Source organism: Phascolarctos cinereus, unplaced genomic scaffold, assembly GCF_003287225.1.
Source record: "Phascolarctos cinereus isolate Bilbo 61053 unplaced genomic scaffold, phaCin_HiC Scaffold_726;HRSCAF=1367, whole genome shotgun sequence".
Taxonomy (NCBI): domain Eukaryota; kingdom Metazoa; phylum Chordata; class Mammalia; order Diprotodontia; family Phascolarctidae; genus Phascolarctos; species Phascolarctos cinereus.
Window position 1 is genome coordinate 159,616,160 of NW_027556098.1, and position 19,055 is coordinate 159,635,214.

Here is a 19,055-nt window from a genome sequence, read left to right on the forward strand (position 1 = left end):
TTTTTTCTTTTTTTAAAGTATTTTTGAGCATTCTTAATATAGTAGTATTCTAACTAAGCTTGATAATTATCTTAAATTGTTCAATAGATTATGAAATATTTTTATAGCTTATTTTTTGTAAAATTGATTTGCTAATTTTTATATTGAAATACATTTTAAAAATATTTTGGAACACTGATAATCAAGAAATTCAGAATTAAGGCTGTAATTAAAAATCAGGTTCTTTTTTTTGCTACATCTTTTTGGGGGAAAAAAAGACATCAAGTTTTCCTTTCGATAATACCTTAGTCCTCTCCTAAAAGACCCACTTTATTGATTTATATGTTGACAGCTAGCAGATTTAGTAATTTGAATCCCCAAATACCTAACATTCTTTTTAACTGTTTTGTATATATGTGGATAGACTAGGGTATCCCTGAAGTAGTACAGAATCATATTAGTCATGGACAAGATAAAGAAAAGTATATATAAGCAATTTATTATTCCCTCCTACCAAAACATATCCTCATCTTTTATCTAGCCCAGTCTCACTGATGCGACTTCCTTCCACAGCATCACCAGCACTGCTTGCAGAAGAGGAGGAAGCGTTGCACAGAGCCTACATAGAGAACTGCCTCCTCCCCCTCCCCTGCAAGTGGTGCTGTAGGCAGGTAAGGCAGTTTGGTGCTATTCTTTTTGTACAAAATATAACCTGGCCTGCAAATTACATACTTCATTGTAGTGACCAGGAGGAAAATAGGTTTTTTTAGGAGCAAGTTGATTTAAAAAAAAATATTAAATGGCAATATAAAATTATTTTGGAAAAAAAGTATTTGAGGAACCAATAGGAGAAATAAAGCACTGGCTTAACCAATCTTTTTTTTTTCTTTTTCTGTCATCCAACAGATTACAGACTCCCTTACAAATACTATAAAATTAGATTGGCACCAGTCTGGTACCTGGCATAGATTTGCCAGAGTAGGGTCGGGAAGGTTTGGGATCTTGGGGAGATTGGCCCTTGAGCAACATGAAGTGGTATCATGTATCCCTGAGTCTTTAGGTTAGTTAGTATTCCCCTGAAAGCTGGGTCAGTTTTGAGGATTTACTTCCCATCAATGGGTCTGAGAGGCCTCAAGTAGTCATAAGTCCCAGTAGCTCAAATTTTTTAAGGAACAGCAAGGTTGATCGGGATTCTGGTGTAAGGCCAGCTTAGACCTTGAGAGGAATAGGCTTCCTTTCTACTCTTCCTAGTTTAAATTGTATTTTATGGGTCTGGCCCAAAAGTGGACCAGCTTTCATATTTGAGGAAAGAAGTGGTGAGTTTTTCTGGTATATTTACACTTTTCATTTACCCTTTTGAGGTGACATTTTACCTCAAAATATCACCTTAGCAGCCTTATTTCTGAATTTCTGATTCTGAGCTTCAGTCAGAAACATTTATAATTATAATTATGTACTCTGATCTCATTATTTTAAATAGAAAGCTAAATGTAATTTAATTTTCTCTTTTTTCCCTATTTTGAAAGTTAGCTGCTCATAAAGTTTAGCTAAGTTATAACTCATCACCACACTTATAAATTATTCCCCTAAATTATTTTGTGATACGGAGTATTGATTAAATTCTTTGTAGCCATATTGATGCAATAAACTTATTCATGGTCTAGAATATTTTTAGTTATGGCAGAATAGTACATTTCATCCATGATTAATTATGATTGTTTAATTTTCAATTAATTATTTCCTAAATAAATTCAAATTATTTTCTTGCCACCACCTTTCCCTCTACTCTTTATACTAAATGCATAATTATAGTTAAATATATAGGTAGAAGTTAAGCATTCTAAGAAATCTTTACACTTAGGCCAATTTTACACAGCTGTCATCTACATCATCATCATTTCTTAAATAGTATTAGTTTCTTAAAATATTTACTTTTTTGTTTACAGAGACTTATATGGTTACAATCCATACCCTCTAAACAAATTGTAATTCCTAGAGTATGATTCCATTCATACTTATGTGGACTAATAAAAGCCCATGCATGTGATTGTATGATAATATAAAGGGGAATAATGATACTAAGTTGGATTATAAAAATAAATAGTAAATGGATACCAGTGAGAAGTGAATAATTGGGATTACGTAGTGAAATGGAATTAGCAACTGTCATAAGCATTCTTAGTCTTGAGGTAAGTCCAGGGATAGGAAGGCTACTTCCTGGAAAAAAAAAATTGATAGATAAATTTGTCAGTTAATGGGACAGAAGAACTCTGGTCTATGGAATTATAAAATATAACACAATATATTGAATTCAGGCAAGGAATTGTTTCTGTAGCTTTTACGTGATTTTTTTTTATAAGGTGCTTTCATAACAATAAATAAAATACATACTGTCATACTGAAAATATTTCTTAGATTCTAGACACAGTGAAACCAGTCTGGTAGAAAGGGCATTGGAAATTGGGACTAACATTGTAACCTGGGCAAAATTTATAGCTTAGCTCTGAATACTACTGCAAGTTTTGCAAAGTGCTCTCCCTCCTCCTCCCCCTGCACCTCCCCAAGAAATTGTGAGGTGTAGGTAGGGTAAATATTATTAACCTCATTTTAAAGATAAGGAAATGAGATTAGGAAGTTAGTAATATTTCAAGGTCATCTACTGGATGTCGTATCTATGATTTGAAACCAAAGTCTTACTTACCAAGACCAGTGCTTTTAAATCATGCTATCTTATAAACCATTTATATTCTCTTGCCTTTAGTGGCTTTATTTATGAGATCAGGATTGCGTTAGATAATTTCCGAGGTCCTTTACATCCCTAAAGTCTTAACAGTATATTAAAGTCCTATATTCGTGTATTTTCCCATGAATAGAGGCTTAGCGCTAGAGAGACCTTGCTCAGATGGAGTTCATCCTCTTTGTTTTGTAGATGAGGAAACTGAGACCCAGAGAGGGAAAGTAACTTGCCTAAAGCCAATGAGCTGGTTATTGATATGGCTAGAACCCAGGACAAAGATCCATTTCTTCCTAACCCCTAGTCCATTGGAAAGGAATTTTAAAAATAGGTTTTCTAATTTTCTTGAGAAAATACAGTTGCTATATTTTGTTTATTTTTTTAGTTTCGCTTATTTTATTAGTAGTGTACAATTTAAAAAATGTTTCTTGAGTTGCCATGGGCCAAGAATTTATTATATAGTGTACCATCTGTGATGAGCCCTTCCATGCTTAGGCTAGGTCTTGGACAGTATTCTGTTGCTGGAGGTTGTACTCTTATCTGAGCAAAGTCTCTCTAGTGCTGAGCCTCTTAATATCCATGGAAAAATACATGAATATAGGACTTTAACATACTGTTAAGACTTCAGAGATGTAAAGGCCCTTAGAAAATATATAATGCAATCATGGTCTCATAAATAAAGAAGCTAAAAACTAGAGAAAGTAAATGGTTTTAAAAGACAGCATGATTTAAGATCATTGGTCTTAGTGAGCAAGACTCTGGTTCAAATGATAGAACTTATTTTGCTGCGACCTTCCAGTACTCTGGATCAGATATTTATGCCATAGTAAGGGATCACAATAGGACTTTAGTGGGTTGAAGTTTGAAATGAAGTATAGAGTTTTATAGCAGATTGGGATATGTCCACAAAATTTGAATTCTATAAATTCAAGCTTTTTGTATCCAGGTGGCTATAAAATTAAAAAAAAAATCCCAATAGCAGGGCCCACAAATTTGTCTAATTTACCAGTTTCCAAAGCAGCTCTTCTATATAAATGAGATAATATATAAATCCTTTCTAAACCTTAAAACTGTATAAATGTAAGCTATGTTTGTTATGTATTTTTGTTAGCATTATGTATCTATTCTGTTGATAAGTTTCTATGTGTCTATAGATATGTCCACATGTAGACAAGTGACATGTGCAACTAACTTTGATTTTAAAAGTTCTTAGCAAAAAGAAAAGGAAATATACATGCACATGTGTGTGTGTGTGTGTGTGTGTGTGTGTGTGTGTGTGTATTAAGTGGGAAAAGCCTACCTAATAAACTAGATAGAAATGGTTAACTCATGCTTGAACTTTATTATTGCAAAAATTTAATTATTTAATGCTTTTAAGTACTATTGTGATAGCTTTTGGCATATAGTATAGAATCACTTTGTTAAACACATGTTTATAAACAAATTTAACTTGTGAATTACTGGTCAGCTACGATGCATTGAGGAGATATAATTTATATATCATAATAATAGGAATCCTTATGAACAAGAAGCTTTAAAATCTTTGTCCATTCACTATCCCATAGTTATAAGTGTGGTATCATAACCAAACTGAAATTCTCCATATAATTTAGGCTATCCAGTGATACTAATATATGGCCTCTTATATATAATAAATTGAAATCTTGAAAATTAAGGAATTAATCAGTTAGATGAGTTTTAATATATGTGACACATGAAAATCTGGCACCTAATTGGATGTCCATTTCTTCCATGAATTATTATGTTCTATAGTGCCTTTTCTGTTATTTGTCCTGTATAGAAATAGATCTTTGTAAACCTTGTGTTATTTTTACTGCTTCACTCAATAAACATTTATTAAGTGCTCACTATGTGCCTGGTATCTTATTAAGTTTTACTACTTGTAATATAAGTAAAAACTTAATGTGTTTAGAAGGTGAATAGTCAGCATAGAAAGGTGATGAAAGAAATTACATGTGTATTTTAAAGATATGAAATGTAAGTGTTGGTATTATAGCTAATGATCACTGATACTCAGTTGTGATGGTGTTGTTTTTTTGTTTTTTTGCTGTAATTTTTTTTGCAGGTAAGCGTGGTCCAAGATTCAGTAAATATATCAGGACAGACTAATACAAACACTTTGAAAGTACCAGAATGTCGACTAGCAGAAGATTTAGGGAATCTCTGGGAAACCACGAGATTTACTGATTGCAGTTTTTTTGTAAGAGGACAAGAATTCAAAGCTCATAAATCTGTTCTTGCAGGTATTTTCTGCTTTTGTATCAAAACATGTGTATTTTTCTTTCCTAAACATGAATACTGATGATTAATTTCTTGTTACAGCTCGCTCCCTCGTTTTTAATGCAATGTTTGAACATGAAATGGAAGAAAGCAAAAAGGTAAATGAGGGATCAAAGCTTTTATAAGTTATTTTTAACATTTTTTTTAAAGTATGCATATTTGGAAGGGAGAACCTTTTAAATTCTGTTTTAAATGAAACTAGGAAGATCTCAGAAATGCTTATCAAAAAAATCCCTAAGTGTAAGATGTTAACCCAAAAAGATATAGTAGAACGATGGAAGGGAGAACATTCTTCAGTAAGTTTTGATGATAACATATGTAAAGCATTTTGCAAACCTTAAAACACAATATAAAATGATAATAAAGATGGTGATGATAATGATGATGATGCCAGTCATTCTTGTGTTTTCTCCAAGGTAACAAAGTTAACTATGAGCTGGAGGGGGGTGATCTCACCCAAACGCTATTATGTTAATCTGCAAATAAGGATTTGTGGAAGAAAAGTCCTGAATTAGGCCTCTGAAATTCAAGAGAAATCTGCATGTGTCCCTTCTCTGACTGATTACTTTTACATGTAGATTGGATTAAAAATAGATTCAGAACACCTTCTTTGCACTATTGCTATCTTTCATTCAATATTCGAAAAGCATGTATTAAGTACTTATTGTGTCCACTATAGTGTGTTAGGCACTGATTGAGAATTTAAATTAGGTTTTAAAATATGGGTAAGAATTGAGCAAATGGAGTAGGAGGAAGATTCTTGGCACAGGTGTCTGAGCAAAAAGCATAGAGGCAGGAAGGCATAACTTGGAGTAGGAGAGGAAGATTAAAAGAGAATAATGTTGAAAAGGGATGATGGTTTTAGGACATCAGCCTCAGCTACTCACTTTTAAGACATTGAAATCCAGAAGAATAACAGATGAATGTGTGCTAAGTATATGAAATGCTCTGCCCAGAACTATCAATGAACCTGATTAAAATTACATTGGGAAATGTTGCACAAAATAAAAATAATATATGTAATACAACAAAGGTAATATTATTTTGATTTTCAAAGTCAATATGCATCCCACAGGGATCCAGTTCCATTTGAGTTTGATTGCCCTGTGCTAGCCCCACTTACTTATCTGAAGCTGAACAAGAAGCTTCTCTACAGCTTACTTGACAAGTGATTATCTGCACCTTTCTTGAAGACCCAGTGAGAGAATCCCCTATCTCCAAAGCTGCTTTGAAGTTTAAGATTTAAACAAAACAAAAAAAACCCAAAGATCTTGGCAACTGGTGGGAGGGAGAAGAAATTGAAGTATCAGATTTTATAAATTGGGCTTAAGATGACTGCAGATGGTGACTGCAGCCATGAAATTAAAAGGCACTTGCTCCTTGTACAGAAAGCTATGGCATATCTGGACAGCACACTAAAAAGCAGAGATATCACCTTGCAGGTCTGTACAGTCAAAACTGGATTTTCTGGTGTGTGCCTGTGAGAGTGGGACGATAATGAAAGCTGAGCATCACAGAATCAACACTTTTCATTTGTGGTGCTGGAGAAGAGTTGAGAGTCCTTGGACAGCAAATAGGTCAAATCGGTCAATACTTGGTCAAATACTGAAGCTAATACTTAAATACTTTGGCCACTTAAAGAGAAGATGGGATTTACTGGGGGAAAAAGCCAAGTTTTGATAAAGATTTAAGGCAAAAGGAAAAAGGGGACAGCAGAGGATGAGGTGGATAGTGTCATGGAAACAAAGAATATGAACTTTGCCAGACTTCAAGAGATGGTGGAGGGTAAAGGGGTCGGTGTGCTATGGTCCATGGGATCAAAAAGAATTGGATATGACTGAACAACAACCTCCAAACAAAGTTAAGTTTACTTTCGGATAGCTGTTTTTAGGGAGTTTTCCTTTAAGTCTGCTTCTGTAGGATCTGTTCCTACTTCTAGGGAAAAAGCAGAATTTAAGTGATCCTTCTTCTACATAACACTTTTTCAAATACTTGAAAGACATCTAACATCCTTCCTAAGTCTACTCTTCCTACTCTTTTCCCCATTCCCTCAACTTGTCTTCATGTGGCCAGGGTTTATCACTCTCTGGACATGGTTTTTCCTTATAGTACCTAGAACCAAATAAGATAATAATGTAAATAATAATATAAGATAATAAAAGAGGCAATGTAACTGTGGCAGAGTGTAACAGGATTGTCACCTTTTTTCTCGTTCAGTTCTGTCCAGCAAGCATTCATTAAATTCTTTGTATATTCCAGGTCTTGTGCTGGGATCTGGGTATTCAAAGACAAAAATGACAATAGTAAATCACTTTCAAGGAGCTTTTTTTCCTTACTGTGGTAAAGCAGCAAGTCCACTGATATATAAATACAAAATAATTTCAGCCTGTGATAGGGAGGAGAAAATGGAGTGTTCTGAGTCAAGTTAGACATTCTAATGAATTGAAACATTTCTAGACCACCTAACTTTTATCAAAAGTATTAACACTAGTATGGAAAGAATTTTTGGTAAAGATATAACATTGGTTCATATGGACCCGATTGCACTATTTTCCATAGTATTGTGCTCAGTAATCAGGATGTGTCAAGTTCTAGGAGCCTTAGATTTGTTGGGCTTTTATACTTAGCTGACCAAAGAGCTACTACAGTTTTCTGATCCTTAGTCCTCTTTGACCAATAGGTCTTGAGGTTTTAGGGAAAAACTAACCTAACTTCTCAAAGGAATAGTTGTTGCTTTTATTGAGGGGATAGGGTGAGAGAGGGAGGTAGAATAAAGCCCAAAAAACTGGTAAGATCACAAAAGACCTCCTGTAGGAGGTAGCATTTGGGTTCTTCACTGAATACAGCTAGGAATTCCAAAGGTTACAAGTGGGGAACCAGGATAACAGGAACAATTTGTTTTATTCTAGAAGTAAAAAGTAGCATACTGGTGGGTGAGAGAATACTTAGGTAGTAGGCACAGCACATAAGTCAGCTTGGCCTACATAAGAGTGAGAAATGGAAAGTTTGGAATAATAGGGTTACAGATTTTCAAGGTTTTTTCACGATTTACAGATTTTTCAAGGGTTTTAAAATGTTTCTATTTTATCCCGAAGGCCATGAGGACCCACTGAATTTTTTTATCAAGAGAATGGCATGGTCATACCTATACTTCAGTAATAATAATCATTTGGTGACTGTGGAGGAGTTGCTTTAGAGTGTGGAGGGAATTGGAGACAATGAGAACAATTAGAAAGCTAATATGCTAGAAGTGAGAATTGAGGAGAGGTTGAACTAGAAAGATGGGTAGAGATGAAAAATCTTTTGTAGAGGTTGTGTCAGCAAGAGTTAGCAACTAGTTGAATATGGGGTCTGTGGGAGAGCAAAGGATACTTTAAGAGTTGGAACTTGGATGATTTGGAAGCATGATAGTGCCCTCAAGTTAGGAAGACAGGAATGTTGGGGGAGGGGATGGGTTTAATTTTGGAGGTGTTGAGTTTAAGGTACCTGTGGGACATCCAGGTGAAAATTTCCAGCAGATAGCTGATGACAGTGGACTGAGGCTTAACTACCTCTCGTTTACCAGGTCTATTGTACTCTAAACTGAATCTCTTTGATTCTGTTTCACTTACTCTGTTTCTTATCCCCAAGCAGATTCTGAACCCTTAGGAGTGACCTTAAAAGCTTTTTTATCCACTCAGTATTTTTCTAAAATGGAAGTGTATTTTGTGAGCTTGGAATTACTGGAAGGATTTTCAAGTTTCCTATATTTAACTCATGAACATGATAGCTCTTGAGACTTAACAGACATACTGACAAATAATTCCTGGTGTAGTTCTCAGCCTAGCAGTCAATGATTTTCATAATCATGAATCCTTTGGTAAGGTTATCTATAGGAGAAAATAAAACTGAAAGCTTTGTTAAATATTTTTAAAATGAAATTCTTAAAACATGGCTTTAAGATTTTAAATGTATAATAGTAGGCTATATAGGAAGAAGTAAACTGGGTTTCAGTTTATTTTTTTAAAAGATTAATTCTGGTTCATGTTTTTCTCTTGTATTTTAAATAACAGAATCGAGTAGAAATAAATGATGTAGACCCAGAGGTTTTTAAAGAAATGATGAGATTCATTTATACAGGGAAAGCACCAAACCTTGACAAAATGGCTGACAACTTGTTAGCAGCTGCAGACAAAGTAAGTAATCTGTTTTTAAGGGGCTGAAAAAATGTCCCCAAGCTTGATGTTTACTTAAAACTATTATAAAAAATAAAACCTTTAAATGTCTTGAGTTGTAGAAATAATCTGTGTTTTTGTAGATAACTCTTAATGGTTCTTTTGAAATAATATCCAGTGGGTAATGTTGAGAAAGGGGGTTTTTGAAATGAACGAAGTTATAGTAAAATTGATTGATTTTGAGGGAAAATATTTTTGGGGAGAAATTGGATTGTAAACTAAAAAATTTTTAATTGCATTTTTATCCCCTGTGAATATGTTGCTTTTGATAATCTCATCACAGTAAATATGAAATGTTACTCGTTTTTATTTTTGTAAACACTTATTAGATCCATTTTGCAAAGCACTCAATCATATAGCTTTTTAAGAAGTCCAATTGCGTTGTATAATCTTTGCTTCAGAAATAGACTTGAAAATGCATATTTGTAGAGAAAACAGCTTTATGTTATAGTTTGGGGAAAAGAGGGAATGTGATTGAAATATCAGAAAATTTACAAATTCTTGCTTTGAAAAGAATTGAACTTTTTCTTCTTCCCACAGAATGTTTTTGTTTATATTTTCCTTATACTAATATTAAGAACCATTTCTCATTCTTTTTAAACTTGCAACAAATCACTGACTGGGCTAGTTAGCTCCAGTATATATGGATTAATAAAGATAAGGCTAATGAATTAGAGCAAGTAAAATAGACAATGTTAATCCACACTTGGATAATAATCAGTGTTGGCTGTCTAGGAGTACTTTAGTATTATTACTAATATAAACTAATTCACTTAAAGAGCACAGTATATTATTGAGAATACTAGAACCGGATTTGAATGTAGGTTCGGCCAGATTCAGCAAGTCACTTAAATTGTCTTAACCTCAGTTTTCTTATTTTTGAAAATGGGAATGAACTAAATTACTACTTGACACAAGTGTTATAAGGATATATGTGAAGTAAGTTCTTTATAAACCTTAAAGTGATATATAATAATAATCTAGTAGCAATTATCATTAAATGGAGAAACTAAAATTTAGTTCTTATAAGGATTTCATTATAAAAATATGAATAATTGTATTTGATAATTTCCATCATTTTAGTATCTGTAAATGAATTAGATTGCAGGTATACTGCCAAATTAAAGTATATATGTGCAAATTATTATTTTATTTTATTATATTTTTTATTATTTTATTTTTAATATTTTATTATAAGTACATTTTTCTAAGTAGATTTTATTTTAATAAATCAACTGAGAAATGCAAGACCTTTGGAATTCAGATTTGCTTACAGTAACTTAAAGATGTACATACATTTCTATGCTTTTGATCCTGACAGACAACCTTATGTAAACAATACAATTTTTTATTAACGAAGACACCTTAATGTACTGATTAATCTTAGCCAGTCACATATGTATGAATTTATGATTGCCAGAATTTGACACTTGCCTTTAAAATTATGTAAAAATTAGGCATTGCAGTATGTAACTTATGTTTACATATATAATATGTGCAATGGTGATGTTAGTTCCAGGAGTGAGCGCTGTTTCTTCCATTGTAAATGAAAGCAGCTATTATGGATTTCAGTTCATTTTAGCATTAAGTAGAAGTCAAATATCTTTGAATTTACTAGTTTTGATTTGATTGGGTAATGAACTAATCAGAAGTATGTTACCTAATAAATTTTGACTCTTAATGACAACAGTATGATGTGGTTACAACTTAACACTCTTAGGATACACTCTTACCATTTAAAGTGATCAGTGTTGGTTTATTTGCTTTCCTTAATATAAGAAATTATCTTTTCTCTAAAAAAGCTGTAACATAATTTACTTTTGAGGAACACGCTTTAAAGTACCCGTACTACATTTTTCTTTACACTTTAAAGAAATCCCACATTATTATTATACAGACATGAAGGAAGTTAATGTTCTGAATTCTTATTTAAAATAATATTGATATAGCAGCTATTTAGCAACCCCAGAGAAAATGAAATATATTGCCACTCTAATTATTGCATTCAATTTCTTTAAGGACCTGCTGTGAACTGAGTACTGTCTTGGTCATGGTTATGGTCATGGTTTTGCTTCCACATCTGATATCTCCCAAAGGAACAGCAGACAGGTTTCAGAAATTCACTAATATAATTATTTCAAAAGTTGGGGGTGATGTTTTCATTCATTTGATGCATAGTGACTTTTCCTAGCCACATGTACATTTGGTCTTGATGTAGGTAAACCTATCAAGAAATTAAGTATAACTTATATGCAAATATATTATTTCTGTAGTTACATATTAGTAAGGATACCTGAAGTTCAATGTATATGTTAGGTATGGACAGAACGGCCTCTATTACTTGACAGTTATGAACAAATTCTTTGGTTTTGTTAAGCTTTTTAATATACTAAATAACTTTTTAAAAAATTTAGCAATAAATACCCAGCTGATGACAATTCTCTACTTCAGTATAGAAAGAAATGAGATTATAGAAGAAACTATTACTTAAGAACTTTTAGTTGTGGTTGTTGGATGACCCCTTACTGAATATATCACAGTTTCAGAAAGAAAATTTATCTTTTACTCAAAGTGTATTCATGTTTATTTCAGATTGTATTAAGGAAGTCCAGAGCTGGGACTAGGACACATTTTAATGCCACTTTTTACAAAATTACTATATATAATGACAGAAAATTCCACTTTCTTATGGTATATTTTGTGACAGCTCACATCACAATGGAAGGCTCTGAGCCCCAATACCATATCCTTCCTAGGCACACAACAATAAAGACAGAATTTATCAAGAATTTTTTTTCCTTTGATTCGGTTTGTGCAATTCAGTGCTACAATTTTCAGACCTTACCTAAGGCACTCAAAATCTTGTCCTGGCTCTGTATAATCATATCTCACCTGTCCCCTTCTCCCACCCACTCCCCCAGTTTAGTTTATTTCTACATACACATTTTAGGAACTGGAATTTTTACAATATTAATGAAAAGATATTTTCATAAAGTGGGTGGAGATTAGGCTTTTAAAATGTCCTTAATTTTCCTGTATTGCTTTGATTTTATATTCTCAATTGCATGTATGATAATTTCAATAATTAGTGGTTTGACTAAAGGTATAATTGTTGTGTGTTTTCCTTTCCAATAGTATGCACTGGATCGGCTGAAGGTGATGTGTGAAGAAGCTTTGTGTAGTAACCTTTCAGTAGAAAATGTTGCTGACATCCTTATCCTTGCAGATTTGCACAGTGCCGAACAGTTGAAAGCACAAGCAATAGAGTTCATTAATAGGTAAGTGATCTCTAGATTTTAATCAGCTTGTACCTTCACCATCTGTGCTCAGAATTCTCTAAGTATGCTTACATTTTCATTGCAGGTGCAGTGTACTTCGACAGTTTGGGTGTAAAGATGGGAAAAACTGGAACAGCAAGTAAGATGACATCAGATTCTCATTTTATTTTGAATTCCATAAATGGGAGTAAATATTGCTGTAGGCTTAACAGTCATATCTATTAATATAATTTGAATAATTTTTGAAGGTAGCTTTCTAGCCTTCCATTATCTAGAAATGAGAGTAGAGTAGAGAATAGAAACTTCAGCAGTTTGAAGAATTTTCATTTTTCTGTTCTTTCTTCATATTCATCTGTTTAGATCATGCCAGTAACATTTTAATGCCATTATTTTAAATGATATGATCTAATGGTGAGGAAGAAGAGAGGAATGTTTTAAGAAATAGTTCTAAGAAAACTCATTTTCACATGGTTTTACAACCTTCTGTGGTTGAAAAGTCCATACTCTAATTAAATGTTTTGATTATACTTTATGCCATGTCTAGAAACTATCTCTGCATCTTTCTCTGGTAATTTGCCCTAGATGGCTAACATTTATATAGAAATTTAAATATTATGCATATTATATGTAATACTTTACTTGCATCTTTTCATTTGGCCTTCACAACAACCCTATGATGAGGTGTAGGTATCCACATTTTACAGATTAGCACACTAAGATGCAGTGTTAATTAACTTCTGGTAAAAAAAAAAAAGCTCCTGGTAAGAGTTGGATAGGCTTAGAAAATTGTTGAGTCCTGGACTCTTTCTACTGTACATATTACCCTGAGAAAGTAAAAAATTAGGTATTGCTTCTCATTTGTTGTTATCTGCACTGTTACATGTTATCAAATATGGCTGATGATCTAGAAGGATAAATGACTTTGAAATATGTTATAAAAGGTAGTTTTTTTAGTAGGTTTATCTAAGTTGGTACTAGGTACTGTTATAAGATACTGACTTTGGGAAAATAGTAAGTAGACTTAAGTTGATCACTTACAGGAAAGTTGATCACTTACAGGGTACCTATTATGTGGTGTGCACACAAGTGCTCAGGAAACAGTGGTTGAACAAATGAATAAAAATTCTTAATTATATTTAAAATTAGTTGAATAGTGAATAATTCATTCATACCAGTTTGTCATCACATGGCTAAAAGCATGTTTTATTGTTAGTGCATGTTTTGTTTTTAGTTAATATTTTATATTAGTGGATTATATTTTTTCGACATCTCTTCCTAGGGAAAGTTTTAAAATATTTTGAATATTATGGCTGTTGCATTTTATTCTTTTTTAATACTACTTTTTATGAAATATCTTTAATTAAATGTTTCATTCACTTATTTTTCAGCCAAACAACAGACATAATGGAAACGGCAGGCTGGAAGTCTATGATTCAGTCCCACCCTCACTTAGTGGCAGAGGCCTTCCGAGCACTAGCATCTGCACAGTGTCCACAGTTTGGTATTCCACGCAAACGACTAAAACAGTCTTGAAATCTTCCATGAACTTTAGAAAAAATCAGTTGACTTTTACTCCTCCAGGTCCAGATGGATTCTAATATACAAACCATAAACAAGAATTGTTTTTTTTATCTTTGTCCGCAGAACAGAAGCTGAAAAAGCATTGTTTGCTTTTCAGATGGATAATTTATGGTTTAATCTTCAGCTTTAAATTAGACTGATTACTCTCTAATTCACTGCAAGGCCTTAAATTATCTTCAATGACTTCTCTAGTTCATATAGGCTAATTTTTTTTTTAAATTGTGCCTTGTCTTTTTGACTAGGCTATGCAGGATTGCACTAGCTCCATAATGCAGTAAAATTGATAACTGAAGATATTAAGTTTCAAAAGGATCTTCCATTATTTTGAAAAACAAAACGAATTTTATAGTTTTTGGTCCTGTGCTATCTCGAAGGTTAAAACTAGGCTCTCCTCAAAAAACACTTGAATTGGAGATGACTACAGAAATGCTCCAGTCCAAGTCTTGTGAATACGGGAGAGCTTGCTTACCTTCAAGGTAAGTTATGGCAATACACTACTTTGATTCTAATTTATTTTTCATTGTAGGGGCAAATATGCAATGGTTTGGCCTGAAAGAATTGTATTTTAAGTACAGTTTGTAATACATGTCTGTATGTTAACTGTCCAACAAACTTTGAGAAACACATAATAAACTTTTGCCTGTGTTTCTTCACGCCCTAGTTGATGATATTTGAGAGTTAAGGTTAAGATGTCAAAAAATTTGCTCTTAGGAATTTTTTATTTATTTTAACCCACATTTATATGAAGATTCCTGGACATGCAGAAGGTATACATATAATGACCAAATGTATATTAAATTAATGGGCCAAATTAAGAATGATAAATATGCACTTTTAATGTGTAACTTTTGTATACTGAGTGGTACATATATATTTTGCTTGTGATTGAATTAATGAGGTACAGTTAATGTCTGTTAACTTTTGGGGAAAAAAATTATATTTGGAGCCAACTGGGACACTCATTTTGTTACCATGGACAAGGAAAATAACAATTTAAGTCAACAAAATTGATTATGAATTTCACACACATTAAGTAACTGATATACTCTCCCTTTCAAGAAGGCACATAATAAAACAAGATCCTGAGCAGCTTGCTCTCTTCTTTTTCCTTTTATGAAAAATTGTGTGCAACTATATGATTTCTCTAAAGGGACGTGCACACCAGAGGAGACACCTCCCTCCCCCTTATGATAAGTGTGCCAGGCCACATTTACAAGCATTGTTCTCTCCTCTACACCCGCCCCCACTGTCTTAAGTTAATGTGCATTATGGATGATATTGAAATTCTGCATAATGTGAACAGGACAAACCATTTGAAAACTCCTTTTCATGGGCCAGTTCTTATATGAATTTTAGCTTTAAATAACATTTTCAGTGTTCAATAGCTTTGTTTACAGTTTGAGGGGGGTGGCATATCTGCAATGGTGCACAGTATAGGAAGAGCAGGAGAGTAACTGTTGAGTTACTGCTTTAAATTTACTGTAATAGTGATAATATATAAATTGATTCTAGGCAAATTTTTTTTTGTTTAATCACAAAGGAAGAAGTGTCTCACTGGAAAATAAAACATATTAAAAAAATATATATATATATTTACATTTATAATTTTATTCACAAAAGATTGTAATTTGCCTGTAGAGTTTTACAGTACAGGACAAAGAACTTTAAAATTTATCTTCCAAAATAATTTGTATTTCCCAGGTCTTCATTAATCATCCTAATGTTTAAGGAAGAGAATGTACGCATATTTACACTTAACACTGAAAAGTAAGCATTTATTTACAAACTGGAAAGAGTGTAAAGTCTTTACTTTAAAATCTTTAAATCTCTTTCTGTGGTTTTACCTGTATTGTGTCAGTTTTTAAATTGGAAGCATCCCTTAGGCAAGCAGAAAAATTAAAGTTGAGCAGAAGATTCCTTCCCTGATAACAGGCTCTTTCTGTCCTTTGGAGCAGTAAGAAGAGTAAAATGCACACTTCCCTGACTCCACCAAGAGATTGAGCTATGTGCGTTTACAATGTGAAGTTATAGTTATTTTCTCAATTTTTTTAAACTCCTGCTAGAGATCTCCGAGACTGGCTACCTGGGGTATAAATAATGTTTCCTCCACCTCTATTTAGTGAAGTTTTTCTGCCATGTATTATAGTAAAATTTAAGATATGCATATATGTGATGATATGTGGTGTATGTGTGTGTATATACACATACATATATATATTATATATATATATACACATATATATACAGAGATATATAGATATGTACATATACACACATACACACATATATCTCACACTGTGCATAAATTCACTGCTAAAAACTACAGCTCTAAAATACAGTAACTTCAATAATGTTTATTACTGTGTAATATTTACTTCAGCTTGTTCTAATGTAATATCACTGTCTATTGGAAAGCTTAAGGATTTTATTATAAAGATTTTTTAAAGCTCAATAGCACATTTTGTACCAAAAATGTCAAATGCTGTGCTGTAAGAATATCTACGTTTGTAAAAAAATGTCCGCTTTTCAGATAATTCAATGCATACCTTCCTTACACTAACAGAAAATTGTTTGGCATTGTTTTGCTTGTTTTTATTTATTATGTATATTTTCAGTTTTGTTATGTCTTAAGGAAAAGGTAAACAGTTGATGTATTCTCAAGTGGATGCATTCATTATTAGCTCTTTGGTTGCATTTAAACCCCATGCAGCATTCTCAGTGTACCCTAATGACTGTCCAGACGTCTTTGTCCTTTTGAATCACCAGCTTGCTTCTTTCTGTGTCCCCTTTTTTCACTTCTAGGGGCTTTCCCCTAGAAATGTAGTGATTAATTTCAAATGTTCTGTGTTATAAAGTAACCATCACAAAATGTTCTTATTCAGGCTAAGATTTTAAAACAGTGTGTATGTACGCGTGTGTTTTGTTTTTTAAAACTGTACCAGTTGTTTGGAGCACAAGTATGAAGGTGCCATAACATTTTGGCTTGCCAACATTACCTCCTTAAATATTCACGTCTACCACCTTCAGACTTTTTTGGAGAATCTTGCATGTGTTGTGTGATCATGTTGCGTGTATATACACGCCTGTATGTATGTGTGTGTGGTATTTTTACAGAGATAGATTTTTCTGAAAATAGGACTCAGTTAAATCTTAAAATGACAGATTAGTTTCAGATATTTCATTTCAACTTGTTTTATTTAGGAGACAGTTCAGGAAGCAAGGAAACTATAAAATACTTTTTTATATGGTCAATTTACTGCATACTGAACTAAGAAAATACAGTGCCTTTTTAGGACTTCTATTATAAAATTAAGTTATAAAACATTAAAATATCTTAAGTTTTCTCAAGTATTACTGATGCATATGTAAACTAGATTGAAAATAAATTATGAAAAGATTGGATTAATTTATTTCCCTCTTTGACATTGTCGTAAGCTTACAATTGAAATATGGAAGCAAGTGTTCTTTGCTGATGTATAATTGAGAACAACATTCCTAAAATCCAAGTCCTTTATTCAGATGATTTTATTTTAAAAAATGTAATGCAAGTAGTCCTATACAGTATTCTTGAACGGGACGAATTGTTTGGTTTTTTTCCCTAATTCAAACATGTCAGATATTTATATTTGCATTCTCATGGTCTAAAATAAGTATTTTAAGAATGAAATTTTAAGAGTTCATTATTTCCTTGTAAGGGTGTTTCATAGTTTAAAATCAAACATTTTAGTCCAGATTGAAATGTATATCCAAATTTTGAGTATTCACTTCATTTATTTGAAATTGACTCAATAATATTGGTCACTGATTTTAATGTATTGGAAAGACAGACACATACACACACACACACACACACACACACACACACACACACACACAGAGCTTCCTTATAAACTATCAAGATTAAACTAGTTTAACCAGTGCTCTGCACATAGTAGGTGCTTAATAAATGTTTGCTGAATTGAATTAGACACAGCTTATTTTCTGTTTGCAGTAAATGGACTTTATATTTGAAAGAGAATTTGTGGGAATTCTTTAGATGTTTGGCTTCATCATTATGCACAGCAGTCCAGTTAATTCTGTATTCCGTGTTTAGAATGAAGGCTTAACTTAAATGAGTCCTGTTTTGGAAATAAAAATATTGTTATGATGATTTAAAGACCAGTATTGGGGTGGGTATGATTTAGAAAATTCATAATATATGTATAAACACTTGCATCAAACCGGCCAGCCTCTTTTTTTAATCAGCTGATGTTAATGTTCAGATACTTTTTGTATCTTGTTGCTGAAAATATTTTTGCATTTCAGCACATCAAGTTACAATAAAGTTATTACTTATGCAGAATCATTTTGTTCCCTTTGCATTTATTGGAAAATATATAAGCTTTTCATTTTGTATTGTTTTGCTATACTTTTTAAAATGGCCAAGTACTCAATAGCATAAGTCTTATCAAGTAATGTAAATCAACTTTTATTTTTATCCAGGGAGATTGGTCACCCCGCCCCCCAAACAACAACAACAACAAAATAACCCTTTCGTCAATGAGTTGAAAATACATTTATCCCAAACTAGATATATCAGCTCATGCATCCTCATTAAAGCCTTTTGCAGCTTATGAAACAGAGTGTGATCATACAAAAACTCGTTAATATTCCACTATTCCCCCTCTTGCTTCATACTGTCTAACTTTACCTACTTTTACTCGTGGGAAGGAAGGCTGGGAGACTGGGTAGTCCTAGACTGTTGCGGGGAGGGGGGGAGGTACGCGTGTCTGTGTGTGTGTTTGTGTGTTTCTGTCCAGGGCTTGAGCTTCTGCTCAATAAAATTGTGAGAGAGAAAAAAAAGTTATTGAATCAATTTGGAGAGTCACCTAGTAAGTGATTAGAATGGATAGAAGTTAAAGCCTGAGAGTCCTCCTGACCAGTATATAGGTAGTGAATTATAGGTTATGTGGTTCATCCTAAATAGAA

General features: G+C 32.9%; 1 protein-coding gene across 1 annotated transcript in view; it reads left to right on the forward strand.

Annotated features, from left to right (window-relative positions):
* SPOPL (speckle type BTB/POZ protein like) overlaps positions 1–18,429 on the forward strand; it is an 87,243-nt gene extending 68,814 nt beyond the window's left edge. Inside the window, exons 6-11 of the mRNA XM_021009466.2 lie at positions 4,800–4,977; positions 5,057–5,112; positions 9,067–9,189; positions 12,364–12,506; positions 12,592–12,645; positions 13,895–18,429. Coding sequence (XP_020865125.1) covers positions 4,800–4,977; positions 5,057–5,112; positions 9,067–9,189; positions 12,364–12,506; positions 12,592–12,645; positions 13,895–14,039 — 699 coding nt within the window. The 3' untranslated portion in view covers positions 14,040–18,429. The remainder of the gene's footprint in view (positions 1–4,799; positions 4,978–5,056; positions 5,113–9,066; positions 9,190–12,363; positions 12,507–12,591; positions 12,646–13,894) is intronic.
* The last annotated feature ends 626 nt before the right edge of the window (positions 18,430–19,055 follow it).